This window comes from Anolis sagrei, chromosome 1 (assembly GCF_037176765.1).
Source record: "Anolis sagrei isolate rAnoSag1 chromosome 1, rAnoSag1.mat, whole genome shotgun sequence".
NCBI classification, from domain to species: domain Eukaryota; kingdom Metazoa; phylum Chordata; class Lepidosauria; order Squamata; family Dactyloidae; genus Anolis; species Anolis sagrei.
The window spans coordinates 345,171,945-345,191,381 of NC_090021.1; the positions used below are offsets into that span (position 1 = coordinate 345,171,945).

The following is a 19,437-nucleotide window of genomic DNA, read 5'->3' on the forward strand; positions in this document are numbered from 1 at the left end:
CTAGGCTAGACATTCTTTCACTCAGGCTCAGTCCCCGCGAAACTCAGCCCCCCCCCGAAACCCCCCCTGAAAAAAAATCAGTCGTCCCCCCCCCCCGAAACCCCCCCGAAACGAAATCCTGGCTACGGGCGTGGCTTCTCTGTGTAGCCTGAAGGGGACTCTTGGGGGGGGGGGTGAGGAAAGGGTTAAAAGAGAGGAGGGTGGGCCAGGGGGGAGGAGGACGAAGAGGAGGAGGCCGCCTCATCCCGCCTCCCTCCCTCCGTCATGCGTGGGAGGAGCAGGAGACGGTGGCCACAAAGAGCCCGGAGAGGCCTCGGGAGAGAAGGAAGGAAGGGACGAAGAGAGGAGGTAAGCGGCAGCCTTTGGGGGAGGAAAGGGGGCGGGGCCTGGCCGGAGAGGTGGGCCCCCCCAGGACCATCCCCGGCAGGGAGGGAAGGAGGACAACCCCGCACCTTCTCCCCGGCCTGCCTTTGCCCGCCGAGGAGGTCTCCTTCGTTGGCCCCGGGATGGAAGGCATGGCGTGGCGTGGCGTGCGCCCTCCCCCGCCTTTCCCAGGTTTTCCTTCCCTTGCCTACCTGCCTGCTTACCTACCCCAAAGCCCCAGGGCCAGCCGAGGAGGAGGGAGAGGGCTTGCTTGCCCTGCTCTGTGGACACCCCGTCCCTTTCCACGCAGCTGGACAACCCCCCCTCCCCCATGGCTTGTTTTGAACTGGGAGGGAGGGCAGGGTGGACTCAGGTCATCCAGTCCCAAGCAGGTCTCTCTGGCCTGGGCCAACTCCGCCCACCTCATCCAGGTGTTTTGGACTTCCCACTCCCACCACAGCAGGTCGGCCCCGAGGGATTGGGGGAGTTGAAGTCCACCTGGAGGGAGGGAGGGAGAGAGGGAGGGAGGGTCCAAGTTGGCCCAGGCCTGAGACTCACCGTGGATTGCCTACCTTGGTCTTCTGGGTTCTCTGGCTGTGTGGAAGGGCTCTACGGGGGGGCCGAGGCCCCTAACCCCCCCCCCCGCCCCTCTCAGTATTTTATGTATTTATTTGTTTATTTGGGGTGCTTCTACCCCACCCTTCTCAACCCCCGGGGGGGGGGGGGGAACGACTCAGGGCGGCTTACAAAAAAGGCACAATTTGATGCCCAACCATTCACAAAGTACAATATACAATTTACAATTTAACATCAACAATTGTCTCTACTTAAAACAATCACATCAATACAATAACAGCAATAAAATCATCTTGTGGTCAACGTTCGCCAATTCATAATTCCATCGTCCACCCAGCATCGTCCTTGTCCTTTCCTGCTCTGGCCGTCCTCGTCTTTGTCCATCTGCCAGCTTACCCAAAGGCCTGGTCCCACATCCTGGTTTATAACTTCCTCCTGAAGGAGAGGAGGGATGTTGATGACCTAATTTCCGCAGGGAGTACATTCCACAGGCGAGGGGCCACCACCGAGAAGGCCCTGTCCCTCGTCCCCACCGGTCTCACTTGTGATAGAGGCGGGGCCGAGAGCAGGGCCTCCCCGGAGGATCTTAAGCTCCGAGGTGGGACATAGAAGGAGATACGTTCGGACAGGTACGCTGGGCCAGAGCCGTAAAGGGTTTTGTAGGTATCCCAGGATCTGGTTCCAGGTTATCTCCCTTGAACTGAATTATAGGGCAGTGTAGACACAAATAACCCAGGGCCCTTCCACACAGCCCAATGTCCCAGAATATCAAGGCCGAGAATCCCACATGGTCAGAGTGTGGACTCAGATACTCAAAGCAGAATTTGTGGGGTTTTCTGCCTGGATATTCCGGGATGGGGGGGCGGTGTGGAAGGGCCCCTCCTCGCTTAAAGCAGATCAAGCGGGTGGTCTGCTTCATATCAGAGACCCCAGAGACCCCAGAAGTGCAATGGGTTAAACCCTTCTACCAGCAGGACTGCTGAACAATAGGTCAACGGTTCAAATCTGGGGAGAGTGGGTTGAGCTCCCTCTGTCAGCTCCAGCTCCCCATGCAGGAACATGAGAGAAGCCTCCCAGGGGATGGTAAAACATCAAAACATTCAGGCAATATAACCTTTTTGGTCAGGGATTTTGGATGTGACGCTCAATTAATTGTTAATTTATAAATATACGGCAAAGGCAGGATGGGTTGTTGTAGGTTTTTTCGGGCTAGAGGCATTTTCTTCTGACGTTTCGCCTGCATCTATGGCAAGCATCCTCAGAGGTAGTGAGGTCTGTTGGAAGTAGGAAAATGGGTTTATATATCTGTGGAATGACCCGGGTGGGACAAAGGACTCTTGTCTGCTGGAGCTGGGTGGGAATGTTTCAATTGAACACCTTTATTAGCATTTGAAGGCTTGGCAGTGCCTGGAGCAAACTTTTGTTGAGAGGTGATTAAATGTGGACAATTTCAACAGAAAGGAGGAAACCATGAAAATGAAGACAATCTGGCTATCAATATTAAAAAAACCTCTAAAATTACAACAGCACAACAACAGAGAGGAAACAATCAGGCACATCTAATCACCTCTCAACAAAAGATTCCCCCAGGCATTGCCAAGCCATCAAATGCTCATCCAGCTGGTCAGTAGAAACATTCCCATCTAGCTCCAGCAGACAAGAGTCCTTTGCCCCACCCGGGTCATTCCACAGACATATAAACTCATTTTCCTAGTTCTAACAGACCTCACTACCTCTGAGGATGCAGGCGAAACGTCAGGAGAGAATGCCTCCAGAACATGACCATATAGCCCGAAAAAAACTACAACAACCCAGTGATTCTGGCCATGAAAGCCTTCGACAATACAAAGGATGCTTGTTCAGGCCTTGGTGGTGCGGTTCTGTGTTTGTACAATGTTCCCCGTTTAGTGTTTTGTTTACACTGTAAGTTGTTCATGTATGTCAGTAAAGAAAAACTACAAAAAGCCTCTGGGCCATGTCCCCTGGGCAGTGTCCCTGCTGACAGCCAATTCTCTCACACCAGGAGGAACTTGCAGTTCCTCAAGTCACTCCTGACATGAGAAGAAAATCTGCTTGATATGACCATGTAGTAGACGGGGCCTGGGGTGCCCAAGGCAGGGAAAGGGACTGAGGAAGAAGGCCTTCCTTGCGGGGACTTCCAAGAGTGGCACCCTGGAACCATGGCTTCAAACTACAAGAGAGGAGATTCCACCTGAACATGAGGAAGAACTTCCTGACTGGGAGAGCCGTTCAGCAGTGGGACTCTCTGCCTTCCCCGGAGGGAGTGTGGTGGAGGCTCCTTCTTTGGAAGCTTTGAAACAGAGGATGGATGGCCATCTGTCAGGGGTGATTTGAATGCAATATTCCTGCTTCTTGGCAGAATGGGGGTGGACTGGATGGCCCAGGAGGGGGTCTCTTCCCACTCTTCTAGGATTCTAAGTCAGGGAGGTGCTGTGGTTTTAGCTCTGAATATATTTTTAATCAATTTTATAGATTTTAACTGTTCATTTTTAAATTATGATTGATGTTTAATTCTATTTTAATGTTTGAATGTTTGTGAATATTAAATCGTATTGAAATCCTTTTAATGTAAGGTCCTTTGAGCCTCCTTTGGGGAGAGAAAATTATTATTATTATTATTATTATTATTATTATTATGTTTATTTATACCCAGCTTTATCTCCCCAAAGGGGACTCATGCATAATAATATGCTTATAATTATGTATATGTAGTAATAATACTAGTAATAATAATAATAATAATAATAATAATAATAATAATAAGAGTTTTCTCTCCACAATAATAATGACGTGTCCCTCCGTGAAGAGGAATGTGACGCCCTCTTCTAACACAATCATTCCATCATCTGCAAAGCCTCTCAGTCTTATGGTGTTGTTGTTCATTCGTTCAGTCGTCTCCAACTCTTCGTGACCTCATGGACCAGCCCACGCCAGAGCTCCCTGTCGGCCGTCACCACCCCCAGCTCCTTCAAGGTCAGTCCAGTCACTTCAAGGTCTCAGTCTCAGTCTTATAAATACTTATATATATCTCATGCGGGGACATGAGAGAAGCCTCCCACAGGATGGGAAAACATCCGGGTTTTGGTTTGGTTTGGTTTTTTGTCATGTCAGGAGTGACTTGAGAAACTGCAAGTCACTTCTGGTGTGAGAGAATTGGCCATCTCCAAGGACATTGCCCAGGAGACACTTGGATGTTTTTAATGTTTTACCATCCTTGTGGGAGGCTTCTCTCATGTCCCCTTCGCATGAGGAGCTGGAGCTGACAGAGGGAGCTCATCCGCACTCTCCTCAGATTTGAACCTGTGACCTGTCAGTCTTCAGTCCTGCCGGCACAAGGGTTTAACCCACTGCGCCACCGGGGGCTCCTTATCTTGGGTGTCCACTGGGCAGTGTCCTTGCAGATGGCCAATTGTCTCACACCAAAAGCAACTTGCAGTTTCTTAAGTCGGTCCTGGCCTGAAAAAAAAAAGCCAGTTTCCTGGTGGAGCAACTCCCTTCACCTTCATGGCTCCACCCCTTCGGACACCTGTTGCCCATCACCTTGCATCCCGTGTTGTGTGCTGTGACTGGCAAGGCGGTTCTGCTAGCCTCACACGGACAGTAGCCCCACCAGCCACATGCGCATTAGGTCTGCTTCCACGTGCACCACAGGACATGAGGTGAAGGGCAGAGGGTGGCCAGAGGGTCGGACCCTCGGGGTTGAATGAAGGTGCCCACCAGGAACCCGGTGACATTGTGGGAAGGCCCTGAAGTGAAGAAGGGCGTGGTGTGTGTGTGTGGCAGGCAGGGGGGTGGACCCTCCCCCCAGAGAACAGGTAGTAGGCTAATCCTGAGCTCAGCGTTCGGAGTTCCGTAAATCCATTCCGTCTTGTCCAGTTCCAGCTCGTGATCAAGTCTTTCTTTAACTGCCAGAATGTCCAAATGCCCGGTCCCACATCCAGGTCTTCAACCTCTTCCTAAATGAAAGAAGGGACGTTGCCGATCTAATCTCCCCGGGGAGTGAGTTCCACAGGCGGGGGGCCACCACCGAAAAGGCCCTGCTCCTCGTCCCCGCCAGCCTCACTTGTGATAGAGGCGGGGTCGAGAGCAGGGCCTCCCCAGAGGATCTTAGGTTCCGAGGTGGGACGTAGAGGGAGATCCGTTCGGATAGATTAACTCAAAAACCACGGGGGGAATTGACACCAAATTTGGACACAAGACTCCTCTCAGGCCAACAAGTGACCATCACTCATAAAAACACTGAAAAACACACCAGAAGGGACTTAAAAAGCCCCAAAAAGCTAAATGACAAAAAGCTAAAGGACAATACAGAAAAAAGGGAAGAAAGAGGGAAGGAAGGGGAGAAAAGAAAGAAAGAAAAGAGAGAGGGAGGGAGGGAAAGAAAGAAGGAAGGAAAGGAAGGAAGCATGGAAGCAAAGAGAGAAGGAAGGAAGGAAAGAGGTAGAGAAGGAAGAAAAGAGAGAAAGAGGGAAGGAAAGAGAAAGGGGAAGGAAGGAAAGTTAAGGAAGGAAGGAGAGAAGAAAGGAAAAAGGGAAAGAAGGAAGGAAGGAGGGAGCAAAGGAAGAGGGTAGATGTAGAGAAAGAGGGAGGGAAGGAAAGACGGAAAAAGAAAAGAAGAAAAGAGAAGAGAAAGAAAAAGGGGAAGGAAGGAAAGAGATAGAGAAGGAAGGAAGATGGGAAGGAAGGAAGGAAAGAGGGAGTGAAGGAAGGAGGGAAAGAAGGAGAGAAAGAGGGAAGGTTGGCCACAGCAACGTGTGGCAGGTACAGCTAGTAGTAATAATAATAACTTTATTTATATATTGCCCTATCTCACGAAGGGGACTCAGAGCGGTTTCCACATATGCAAAATAATGCAAGAGACATACAATACGAAGCATTAAACATAGGCGTGACCTATTGAAACACAGTATGGCACAGCAAATGTGAGATACATGCTGGATTTCTTATATGCTGCTGTTGCTGTTGTTGTTACGAAGGCTGGAAAGGCATCTGTTGGGGGTGCTTTGATTATGTTTTTCCTGCATGGGTTTCTGATGTTGTTGTTGTTGTTGTTGTTACAATTAGAAAGGCTGTATGGCATCTGTTGGGGGTGCTTTGATTGTGTTTTTCCTGCATGGGAGAAGGGCGTTGGACCAGAAGGCCTCTGGAGTTTCTGGTATTATTATTATTATTATTATTATTATTATTATTATTATTACTATTTTACTGACTCAAACACAGTATGTCACAGCAAACGAGATCTCTGTGCTGGATTTCGTATCACAAAACCACAAGTTGAACCCTCCCCAAGCGTCTCGGACTGTGTGATGTATTTTCGAATGATGTGTGCAGATCCATGTCAGGAGGCCTTTTGCAGTTGACAGATTGTGATTTCGTCAATGTGTATTGTTTCCAAATGCCGGCTGAGATCTTTTGGCATGGCACCCAGTGTGCCCATGACCATTGGGACCACCTGTACTGGTTGATGCCATCAGAGCCTTTGCAGTTCGATTTTGAGGTCTTGATAGTGGCTGAGTTTTTCCTGTTGTTTTTCCTCAATGCGACTCTCACCTGGAATGGCCACATCAATCATCCAAACTTTTTTCTTTTTCACCATCGTGATGTCTGGTGTATTGTGTTCCAATCTGGATTCGAAAGTCCCACAGGATTTTTGCGTGTTCATTTTCCACGACCTTTGCAGGTTTATGATCCCTTTACCAATTTTTTGCTGCTGGCAGGTGGGCCTTGTGACAGACGTTCCAGTGAATCACCTGGGCCACAGAGTTGTGCCTCTGTTTGTAGTCTGTCTGTGTGATTTTCTTGCAGCAGCTGAGGAGATGGTCCATGGTTTCATCCGCTTCCTTGCACAGTCATCCCCTGATTTTTCAATCCTGGCCTTAATGGCCTTGGTTGGGATGGCTTGCTCCTGGGCTGCAAGGATCAAGCCTTCTTCTGTCTCCTTCTTCAGGCATAACGAGACGGGAGTTGTTTCCTCCGCCCACCCCCAATTGTATGCCGCCCTAGAGTATGTATAAAGAACTGTATGTCCCATCTTGACCTTTATGTCATGGCTTTGTGGGAATCATAGAATCACAGACTTGGAAGAGACCTCATTGGCCATCCAGTCCAACCTCTTGCCAAGATACAGGAAATTTGCATTCAAAGCACCCCCAACAGATGGCCATCCAGCCTCTGTTTAAAAGCCTCCACCTGCAGAGAGTTCCACTACTGAACAGCTCTCACAGTCAGGAAGTTCTTCCTCATGTTCAGATGGACGTAGATAAAGCTTTTGGCTTTCATTCCTGATCTTCTACTTCTTTCTTGACCAGGGAAATGAGGATTGTATGGAGCCATCTCTGGCCTCATGAAGAACCAACAAGTTTGTAGTGGAGTTCAAGAAATGTGAAAGTCAGATGTGCCGCAAGGAAGAAGGTTCTGATCTTGCTGAACTCTGACATTTACTTTGGATCAGAAAAGAAAAAAGAGGAATCAAGTATCCTTACTGCAATTAAATTAACATTTCATTCTCAACATGGAAGAGAAAGCATATCAATGCATTGGATATGGAAATATCTTTAGTCAGCAGTTATATGAAGAAACTCACTCTGAGGAGAAGCCCTACACATGTGTTGAGTGTGGGAAGAGCTTTACTTCGAGTCAAAATTTACATTTACATCAAAGAACTCACACTGGGGAGAAACCCTATACATGTATAGAGTGTGGAAAGAGTTTCAGTAAGAGTGGAAATCTACATTCACATCAAAAAACCCACACTGGAGAGAAACCCTATACATGCCTGGAGTGCGGAAAGAGCTTCACTCGGAGTGATCATCTACAACAACATCATAGAACCCACACTGGAGAGAAACCTTATCAATGCCTGCAGTGTGGAAAGAGCTTTGCCCACAGTGGACATCTACATTTACACCAAAGGACCCACACTGGAGAGAAACCTTATGCCTGCCTCGAGTGTGGACAGAGCTTCACTCGGCGTGATCATCTAAATAAGCATCAAAGAACTCACACTGGGGAGAAACCCTATGAATGCCTGGAGTGTGGGAGAAGGTTCACCCATAGTGGAAATCTACATAAACATCAAAGAACTCACACTGGGGAGAAACCCTATACATGTATAGAGTGTGGAAAGAGCTTCACTGAGAGTGGAAGTCTACGTTCTCATCAAAGAACTCACACTGGGGAGAAACTCTACACTTGTCTGGAGTGTGGAAAGAGCTTCACTCGGAGTGGAGATCTACATAAACATCAAAGAACTCACACTGGGGAGAAACCCTATACATGCCTGGAGTGTGGAAAGACCTTCTCCCAGAGTGGAGGTCTGTGTTCACATAAAAAAACTCACTCTGGGGAGAGACCCTATACATGCCTGGAGTGCGAGCAGAGCTTCACTGAGAGTGGAAGTCTACGTTTACATCAAAGGACTCACACTGGGGAGAAACCCTATGAATGTCTGGAGTGTGGAAAGAGCTTTCTTCACAGGCGATACCTACAGAAACATCAAAAAACTCACACTGGGGAGAAACCCTACAAATGCATGGAGTGTGGAAAGAGCTTCAGTGAGAGTGGCAGCCTACATCAACATCATAGAACTCACACTGGGGAGAAACCCTATGAATGCTTGGAGTGTGGAAAGAGGTTTGCTGCGAGGGGACATCTACGAAAACATCAAAGAACACACACTGGGGAGAAACCCTATAACTGCCTAGAGTGTGGAAAGAGCTTCACATCTAGTGGAGATCTGCATAGACATGAAGTAACTCACACTGGGGAGAGATTGTATACTTGTTTGGAGTGTGGAAAGAGCTTTGCTCGGAGTGGAGATCTACGTTCTCACGAAAGAATTCACACTGGGCAGAAACCTTATACGTGCATGGAGTGTGGAAAGAGCTTCACTCAGAATCCACATCTACACAGACATGAAAGAACTCACACTGGGGAGAAGCCCTATAAATGTCTTGAGTGTGGAAAGAGCTTCACTCACAGTGGGCAGCTACAGAGGCATGAAAGAACTCACACTGGGGAGAAACCCTATACATGCTTGGAGTGCGGAAAGAGCTTCACCGGTAGTGGAGATCTACGTTCACATCAAAGGACTCACACTGGGGAGAAACCCTATAAATGCTTGGAGTGTGGAAAGAGTTTCACTCAGAGTGGAAATCTTCGTTCACATCATAGAACCCATGTTGAGAAGACTCTCTAGGGTGCACAAAGACAACTCTAGTTAGGGTTTGAAGCATGGGCAAAATATTGGGAAATGTTTATTATTTATTATTATTATTATTATTATTATTATTATTATTATTAACTTTATTTGTACCCCGCTAGCATCTCCCGGAGGACTCGATGCGGCTTACACAGGCCGAAGCCTCAAACACAATACAGTAGAAAGTATAACATCACAACAACAAGGCAAATCAAACAATAAGCAAAATAACATAACACCACAATACTAAGCAAATCAAACAATAAGCAAAATAACAACAATGGCAATACATCAGGACATTATTAAAAACTGGTTCGGCCGGCGCACTGGGGTACAAGGGTTAAAAGTGCTGAATGGCAGGAGGCACGTAGGGTTAAAAGTGCGATGTGCAGTGACAATTTGTTATGCTAAGGTGCTACTAGGACTTGGGTGGGGATTCCTAGTCTGGGAAGGCACAACGGAACAGCCAAGTTTTTAGGTTCCTTCTGAAAACGGCTAGAGTGGGGGCCTGTCTGAGATCTTTTGGGAGGGCGTTCCAAAGTCGGGGGGCCGCCACAGAAAAGGCCCTGTCACGTGTCCCCACCAAGCGCGCTTGCGACGTTTATCAGATGCCTTACAAAAAGTCCCAGAAATATTGGTCTGAAATACATACGTTGCTGGAAGAAGTTGTGTGTCACAATGAGACCAGTGTTATTTGTTAAGGATGCTGAATGACCATTTAGAAAGAACATTTGGAAGAGCACTACCATACATGATAACTGTCGCAAGAATAGATGTCCTCAGAGATGGGAGGAACCTCTTATCCCAACACAAGATGAACGGCTGTGATTGGTGAACTAGCCAAGATGGACAAACTATTTGATCACCTTCAAGAAATATGGCGACTTCTTTCGCACTTTTTCACAATAGCAATGAGGGCAAAGTAGAAGTGCAGTTATGGTACTATCTAAAGGAGCAGAATAATCAGGGATAAACGCCCACGGATTGTGAATGTGAGGCTCATGGAATTGTACCCATGATGGTTTGAACATTTATTATTGTAGTTGGTGTGAGTGTGTGTCTGTGTAGGTGTGTGTTCTGTTGGGAGTTTGTTTCTTATTTTGTTTTGTGGCTTGTTCTAATAGCCAGTTAATTAGTGGTATAGGTTTTGCATTCTATATGATCCATTTCGGCTTCTTTTTGTGTTGTTTTTTTCACTGATTCTTTTTTTCTGAATAAAAACCAGTTCCTTGAAGGGCGACTTCGTAGGGTTGGAACCGCTGAGACCGGAATGGCCAATTGCCCTGGTTTTAGCCAAGACGGACGGGTTTCATTCCTAATTCAAGCTGCCTTTGAATGACATTTCCCACCTATATGTTGGTCACATGACTTTGGATTCTATTATTATGCCTCAGTCATTATTTCTGTTCTGTTTAATATAATATATACACATGATTTTGAACATCCTGCATTGCTCCTCACCATCTTGCTTGCTATCTCAGTAAATCTTTAGTGGATCCTCCTTTGGGAATGTCTCTGGTTTTCGTTGCTGCTCATTTTAATCCAGCATTTGAATACAGTTGGTCCTCCTGATTGGATATTTTAGTTTTCATGGGTGTGAGCACGCATGAATTTGTCATTCATAATAAAAATGGGAATTGGGTTGTTGTAGGTTTTTTCAGGCTATATGGCCATGTTCTAGAGCAGTGTTTCTCAACCTGGGGGTCGGGACCCCTGAGGGGGTCGCGAAGGGGTGTCAGAGGGGTCACCAAAGACCATCAGAAAACACAGTATTTTCTGATGGTCACGGGGATTCCATGTGGGAAGTTTGAGCCAATTCTATAGTTGGTGGAGTTCAGAATGTTCTTTGATTGTAATGAACTATAAATCCCAGCAACTACAACTCCCAAATGTCAAGATCTATTTTCCCCAGACTCCACCAGTGTTCACATTTGCGCATATTCAGTATTTGTGCCAAGTTTGGTCCAGATCCACCATTGCATGAGTCCACAGTGCTCTGTGGATATAGGGGAACTACAACTCCCAAACTCAAGGTCAATACCCACCAAACCCTTCCAGTGTTTTCTGTTGCTCATGGGAGTTCTGTGTGGGCAAATTAGGTTCAAATCCATCGCTGGTGGAGTTCAGAATGCTCTTTGATGATAGGTGAACTATAAATCCCAGCAACTACAACTCCCAAATTACAAAATCAATCCTCCCCCAAGCCCACTAGCATTTACATGTGGTTGCATTGGGTATTTGTGCCCAGTTTGGTCCAGTGAATGAAAATACATCTTGCATATCAGATATTTACATTATGATTTATAACAGGAGTAAAATGACTGTTAAGAAGTAGCAACGAAAACAGTATTATGGTTGGGGGTCACCACAACATGAGGGACTGTATTAAGGGCTCGCACATTAGGAAGGTTGAGAACCACTGGTCTAAAGGCATTCTCTCCTGACGTTTCGCCTGCATCTATGACAAGCATCCTCATATAGTCCGAAAAAAAACCTACAACAACCCAGTGATTTCGGCCATGAAAGCCTTCAACAATACATAAAATGGGAATTGCTTTGAAGCTTTGTAGCCTTCTGCAGAAAATCGCAGTAGGCTGCAAAAGAGCAAAATGTAATGAAAACCTTTTCAAAAGCTTGGCCAATCATAAAGGGGTAAACTAAAATGACTGTACTTTTTGTGTGCTAAATCCAGTAAACAAGATTACGAAAGGGTTGGGGCGTCCTAGATAAGCTACAGCTTGTTTTCCTCATTATAGAGCAGGATAGCAGAGAGCAACAGTGTGGGTGTTTAACACCTTAGAGTACAATTCCTCCTCACTGCCCAAATCAGATTGACTCCATTGCAAATCATAGAATCAAAGAGTTGGAAGAGACCTCCTGGGCGATCATCCAGTCCACCCCCATTCTGCCAAGAAGCAGGAATATTGCATTCAAATCACCCCTGACAGATGGCCATCCAGCCTCTGGTTAAAAGCCTCCACAGAAGGAGCCTCCACCACACTCCCTCCGGGGCAGAGAGTTCCACTGCTGAACGGCTCTCACAGTCAGGAAGTTCTTCCTCATGTTCAGATGGAATCTCCTCTCTTGTAGTTTGAAGCCATTGTTCCCTTGTGTCCTAGTCTCCAGGGAAGCAGAAAACAAGCTTGCTCCCTCCTCCTCCCTGTGGCTTCCTCTCACATATTTATACATGGCTATCATATCTCCTCTTAGCCTTCTCTTCTTCAGGCTAAACATGCCCAGTTCCCTAAGCCGCTCCTCATAGGGCTTGTTCTCCTCATTATAGAGCAAGATAGCAGAGAGCAACAGTGTGGGTGTTTAACACCTTAGAGTACAATTCCTCCCCACTGCCCAAATCAGACTGACTCCCTTGCAAATGCAAGACTGCTTCTAGGTTTTGCCACTGAAGTCATGGGATTTCACCCCCTCTTGTGTCCTGGAACTCAGGAAGTGTGACGGAGCCCACCCCAGGGAATACGGCGCATGGATCTGCTCATGGAGAACTTAGAGAGAACATCCCACCCACTGTTTCCTTTTGCAGCCCACCCCTCCTTGCCTTCTTCCCTTCTGATGAGTCCAAGTGCTGTTCAGGGAATGAATGGACAGGAAAGGGGAGTGAGTCTCTGCTCCTTGTTTTGGGGCACTGCCGTTGTGAGGAGTTGCCCCCGGAAGGGACCCTGAGGTCCACCCCGTCCTGAGTCCCCCTTCAGAGGTAGAGAAGTGACAGGATAAAAATACTAGACATAAATAAATACATAGTCTGACCCCACTTCACCATGCCAAAAAAAATGGCCCCAAAGCTCCCCCCTCCCCCGAAAGGGTCCTGCCCAACCTCCGTCAGAGGGGCAGCCTATGTCACACCGAGGGGGTGGACCCTGGCATCGTGGGGACCTGGGAGGTTGAGCCCAGTGCTGGGCAGTGGGCTTCTGGGTTGGTAGCAGGGTCTTGAAAGAGAAGCCCTGGCTACCAGTTCATTTTCAAGCTGGTTTCCCAGTTTGCTGTCTTGCATCTCTTCTGCAGCGTAACAGTTTTTGACATATAAGGCTACTCCGCCTCCTCTCCCCTTTGTTCGGTTTCTGTGAAAGAGGTTATAGCCCTCCATGTCTACATTCCAGCGATAGGAGTCATCCCACCAGGTTTCAGTGATGGCTATGATATCATATTTGTGGTGTTGTGCTAAAAGTTGGAGTTCGTCTTGTTTATTTCCCATGCTCTGTGCATTGGTGTAAAGACATGTGAGCCCCTGGGATCTTCCCTTGAGCTGTTTAATTGGGATTATTGTGCTTTTGGTACTTGGTCCTTGTTGTGTTTGACTCCTGACACTTGTTGAGAAACATTATTAAAAATATGCCTTGTTCAAAGGTATTTCTACCCCAGCGATGAAAACGGTGTGTTTCTCTGGCTCTCCTTCAACTGCTGAATATCTTCCCTTTGGACAGAAGACAAGGGAGAAAGGAGGAAGTGGGCAAAGATGAAAGAGATTGGCAGGGGAAAAGCCATTGTGGGTGGAGCAGCGCGTGCTGGGCATCTGTTGTGCCTCAGAATAGATTCACCTTGCTTTCTCTGACAAAACCAGCGAATCTTGAGAGGTAGGAAGTTTATTGAAACAATCAAAGTAAAAGCAGTAAAAAATTCAGTGGTTACAAGGTAAAAAGTTCAATATAATCCTTTGGAGTTTAAGCAGAAGACATGAAGCAAAGCAAGAAGCCAAAACCAGGAAGCAGCTTAAGGTTACATGAAGCAGGCCGTTGCTAAATCCCTAGCCCCCGAACTGGAGCTACTGCAAGCCATATTGCAACGTTGAAACTAACACAGGATCCATGTCCAGGCAGATTACTTATACGTTACACATCAAAACAGCAAACATCAAACAAGCCTTAACTAGCAGTTTTCCCACAGATGAGGTCAACACTTCTCTGCCAGCCGCGCACTCCTTCGCACCACCTGTCCTGCGCGGCCTTGCAACCCAGGAACCGTCTGACCTTGCTTCCCAGCAACTGTCTTATCACCCACATTCCAATCTTGTGAAAACATTGAAGACACAGACCTGTCTCTAAATTGCCTGTCTCTAAATTCATGGGAAGAAAACTGAGAGCCCACATCTGCACTATCATTCCCAGCACTCTCCTCACTCCCATTCCCATCAAGTTGGTGCTGAACCACAACAGCATCCCATCCTGGGGTTCGGCCGAGGGAGTGAGTGGCCCAAAGGGGACTTGGTTCAGCAGAGGATTGTTTTGTGATGAACCAGCCTCAATGTGGGTTTGAATTAGAGGGATGGGGAGGCAGGGTCTTGGTTGGCTGCAGGATTCCTTTGGGAAAAGTCAGGAAATGCGGTGGCAGCAGGCATCGAATTTGGGATGCTGAGGAAGCAGACCTGGGATGGTAAGCAGCCCAGTAACTTTTGTGTCTCTCAGCATTTAGCACATCCTGGTAATTCAGGGGAACCCATTATCCAGTGAATGATGCCCTTTATTTATTTATTTAGAAGTTTTCTATACCGGCCTTCTCACCTCAACGAGGGACTCAGGTCGGTTTACAGCATATATGCAAGTACAATAATATATAAGTACAAAGAAAGGCAAAGGAAGAAAGGGGGAGGGAATGAAGGAAAGAGAAGGATGAAACCAAGTAGTGAAAGAAGGAAAGAAAGAAAGAGGTAGAGAAGGAAGAAAGGAGAGAAAGGGGGAGGAAAAGGGGGAAGGAATAGGTAGGGACTAGGGCTGGGCGGTTTCGTTTTGTTAATTTATAATTCGTTAAAAATTCGTTATTTTTTTTTGTTAACGAAGCGATAACGAACCATTCTGGAGCAACTTAAAAACGAAACGAATTTTTCAATTCGTTTCGTAAATGCTTCGTATTTCGTTATGTATTCGTTTCGTTGTTGGTTTGAGGTCGTTTCGTTATTATTTCCGCATGTCTGGGGCAAGTTTTATAGTTGTTTTTTGTTTAATTAGTGAAAAAAAATTATAATATCACACCAAGAGTCAACAACAGAGGGAGAGGGAAGCTTCAGAAGTTCCCCCGGTCCCATTTGGAGGTTTTTTAGCGTATTGCGCGGTCGCGTCCGCCATTAACGAATCGATTCGTTATTGTTTCGTTATTGTTTCGTTATTGTTTTGTAATTTTTTTACCATTTACGAAATTTCGTAAATATCGAACTTTTTTTTTATTTAAAAAAAATCAGAATTCTTTTAAATATCGAAACACAAAAAACCCCAAAAAACGAATCGATTTTAGAAACAATTTTTTCCGTTGTTACCCAGGCCTAGTAGGGACCTCTCTTTCATAATAGTCCAGATATCTACCTCAACTTTGATAAGTTTTACTATAGGCCACAGCAACGCGTGGCAGGGCACAGCTAGTAATATATAAGTACAACAAAGTGCAACGTCATTACATATCAAAATAGTACAATAGAGTACAATAAAAACATCGTCATCACAATTACCTAAGCCAAGTCGTCAATCCAGTCATAGTCATAATCATAGTCATCATAGTCACAGTCCATCATCCCCCTTCCTTGTGGACGGAGGTTATAGATTCAGTCCTCGAATGCCACACTCCAGAGCCAGGTTTTTAGTAGTTTCCTAAAAGTCAGGAGGGAGGGAGCAGATCTAATCTCTACTGGGAGGGAGTTCCAAAGCCGGGGAGCCACCACCGGGAAGGCCCTGTCCCTCGTCCCCACCAACCGTGATTGCAAGGGTGGTGGGGCCGAGAGCAGCCCCCCCCCCCCCCCGGAAGATCTTAATAGCCTTGATGGTTCATAGGGGAGAATCCTTTAAGGTTGGAAAGAACAATTCCTTTCTGCCTGCCTTCCGTCCCTCTCGCCATGTTTTTGTACAACCCAATGAAATCAAAGTGATGCTACAATATTGGAAGGAGTTCCCCTTTCTGTCTTCTATTTATTTATTTATGGTATTTGTACCCCGCCCTTCTCAATGCCCCGGGGGGGGGGGGGGGCTTCTATCTTTCAATCTTTTTTTCCTCCTTCCCTCCCTTGTTTTCTTCTTCTGGATTCTGTTGTCCCCTTTTCTTTAAGAATCAGAGAGTCCCTTTGCTTGTATTTGTGTATGCGCTTGAGACCCTGATGTCCGCATTTCTTGGTATTTCCCTTTTCAACATGACCCATGAAGGGAAAGGTGGGGCGGGGGGGGGGGGGATCTTGGAGCTAAAGAAGGCTTTCATCCTTGACCTTTTGCTTCTTTCTTGACCAGGGAAATGAGGATTCTGTGGAGCTGCCTCTTGGGTACAGTAAGGAAGCCAATAATATAGGAAGAAGAAATCCCCTCAAGGCGATGATCTTGCTGAATTGTTGACCTTACTTACAGATAAGAAGGGTAAAAAAGAAGAGCCAAGTATCCGTATTGCAATCAAACCGCTATATCACTCTTGACATGAAGGAGAAAGCACTGAAATGCCTGGAGTGTGGGAAGACTTTCGCTCGGAGGGATCGTCTCCAGCAACACGAAAGGATTCACACCGGGGAGAAGCCCTTTGAGTGCCTTGTGTGTGGAAAGAGCTTCGCTTCCAGTGGAGGGTTATATTTACATCAAAGGACTCACACTGGGGAGAAACCCTACACATGCCCGGAGTGTGGAAAGAGCTTTGCTCAGAGTGGAGATCTGCGTCCACATCAAAGGACTCACACTGGGGAGAAACCTTATAAATGTCTGGAGTGCGGAAAGAGTTTCACTCTGAGAGCAAATCTACATTCACATCAAAGGACTCACACTGGGGAGAAACCCTATACATGCCCGGAGTGTGGACAGAGCTTCACGGAGAGTGGAAGTCTGCGTTCACATCAAAGGACTCACACAGGGGAGAAACCCTACACATGCCTAGAGTGTGGGCAGAGCTTCACTCATAGTTCATGCCTACATTCACATAAAAGGACTCACACTGGGGAAAAACCCTATACATGTCAGGAGTGTGGACAGAGCTTCACGCATAATTCAGGTCTACATGCGCATCAAAGGACTCACACTGGGGAGAAACCCTACACGTGCATGGAGTGTGGACAGAGCTTCACTCAGAGTTCAAGTCTACGTTCACATCAAAGAATTCACACTGGGGAAAAACCCTATACATGCCTGGAGTGTGGAAAGAGCTTCACTCATACTTCAAGTCTACGTTCACATCATAGGACTCACACTGGGGAGAAGCCCTATCAATGCCTGGATTGTGGACAGAGCTTCACTGAGAATGGAAGTCTACGTTTACATCAAAGGATTCACACTGGGGAAAAACCCTATATATGTCTGGAGTGTGGACAGAGCTTCACTCAGAGTTCGAGTCTACGTTCACATCAAAGGACTCATACTGGGGAGAAACCCTATACATGTCTGGAGTGTGGAAAGAGCTTCGCTCAGAGAGCAAATCTACATTCACATCACAGGACTCACACGGGGGAGAAACCCTATACATGCTTGGCATGTGGACAGAGCTTCACTCATAGTTCAGGTTTACGTTCACATCAAAGGACTCACACTGGGGAGAAACCCTATACATGCCCGGAGTGTGGACAAAGCTTCATTCATAGTTCAGGTTTGCGTTCACATCAAATGACTCACACTGGAGAAAAACCATATACATGCCTGGAGTGTGGAAAGAGCTTCACTCATAGTTCAGGTCTACGTTCACATCAAAGGACTCACATTGGGGAGAAACCCTATGCATGCCTAGAGTGTGGGCAGAGCTTCACACATAGCGCAAACCTCCATTCACATCAAAGGACTCACCGTGAAGACAAATCCTATAAACTCATGGCATGTTGAAAGAGCTTATCTGAGATCTCAAATCTACACAGGCATAGAATTCACATCGGCGAGAACAGTGATATTATTTGACCCATAGAGATTCTCCAAGACAGATCTTTCCAAACTTTTGATGTTAGTGTCACACTTTTTTAGACATTCATCCTTTTGCCTCACAGTAATTCAGTTTAACTAGCAAATTATAGATTAAACCAACCCCATTTATGCTTTTCAATAAATACAATGTAATGTAATATATTAATATATAGCTATAAGTTTCTTGGGAGAGATAGGTGAAACAAAAACATAGCAATCTTCAAGCGGGGGGGGGGGGGGGGGCTTTATTTTGTTATCCCACCACTGCCACCAGTTGAAACGAAGCAGGAAAGCTCTTCAACAGGTGGACCTTCACTTTGTTATCCCACCATTTGGATCTTTTTAAGTTGAAGGTGAGATACTGAAAAAGAGGCTTTGTTTAGCGTTTTGAAGCAAAAGCGTAATGGTTACAATGGTATAAAAGCTTGGTGGTTACAGAATGACATTTCAGTATAACTTTCATTCAACCTTTTCCTTTTCTCCAAAAGGAGTGTTACATTCCTACATAAAACAGATTTTGAACTATCTTCAACCTATTCCTCTGACTAATTTTTCCCAGTATCTTTCCAGCTAACATCCTCCCTGACCTTAGCTCACTAACCAACTCCCCAAAATGTTCAGTTAGGCTTCTTCCACTGTCATCCTTGACTCTCCAATCTTTCAAACCTTGGCACCCGCTCATTTGCATCCAGCCAATTTGGTTGCTCTCCTGCAAATAGCTTCTACCCTGGTGCTGTGGCTCCCTGAGAACCACAAAGTGGCTGCTCACACGCCAGTCCTCCAAGGTTGTTCGAAGGTGAGTCAGAATCATTACAGCAGGTTACAAATAAAGTATTATTGTTGTTATTGTTTTACCTATAAACCATTCTTGTGTCGTTTCCTCTATAGCTGCTCCATGTGGTTCATCACAAACATAGTTGTCAACAGATTTTATTTTCTTAATTCAAAACTTATCTAGTTTAGTGATAATTACTGCAACTCAATCAACAAATTGTGCAAATAACAAAAGCTATAATAGAACCTTGTACCCCTACTTCGGCCGACTCAGTTTTTAACAATGTCTTGTTGTATTGCCATTGTTATTGTTTTTCTGCTTAACTGTTTTTATTTGCTAGATGTTGTATTGTTGTATTGTGTTGGGCTTCGGCCTATTGTAAGCCGCATCGAATCCTTCAGGAGATGCTAGCGGGGTACAAATAAAGTTATAATAATAATAATATAATAATAATAATATAACCTAAACTTCAGCATACTAGCACACACACCCCCTTCTGTAGTGATTAAACTTCTCTGGATGTTTGTAAACAGAGGCTGGATAACCTTCCACGGGTGCTTTGAGTATGTCTTCCCGGCTGGCTTTAGGGGGATGAACTAGATGCCCTTTGGGGACCTCTTCCAACCCCAGTGAATATAGACTGCCTGGGTGTC

The 19,437-nt window shown here is 46.2% G+C and overlaps 1 protein-coding gene and 1 pseudogene across 1 annotated transcript; both read left to right on the forward strand.

The window, feature by feature from the left end:
• Positions 1-271: 271 nt before the first annotated feature.
• On the forward strand, positions 272-10,654 carry LOC137095850 (zinc finger protein 420-like). Its single transcript, XM_067463175.1, has 2 exons — positions 272-348; positions 7,269-10,654. The coding sequence occupies exon 2, from the start codon at positions 7,472-7,474 to the stop codon at positions 9,155-9,157; it is 1,686 nt and encodes a 561-aa protein (XP_067319276.1). The 5' UTR covers positions 272-348; positions 7,269-7,471; the 3' UTR covers positions 9,158-10,654.
• Positions 293-18,201, forward strand: LOC132781988 (zinc finger protein 135 pseudogene; annotated as a pseudogene).
• Positions 18,202-19,437: the final 1,236 nt, after the last annotated feature.

Bases quoted from the DNA above. Each gene is read 5' to 3' on its own strand.
- LOC137095850 (XM_067463175.1), top strand. From the start codon at position 7,472: ATGGAAGAGAAAGCATATCAATGCATTGGATATGGAAATATCTTTAGT.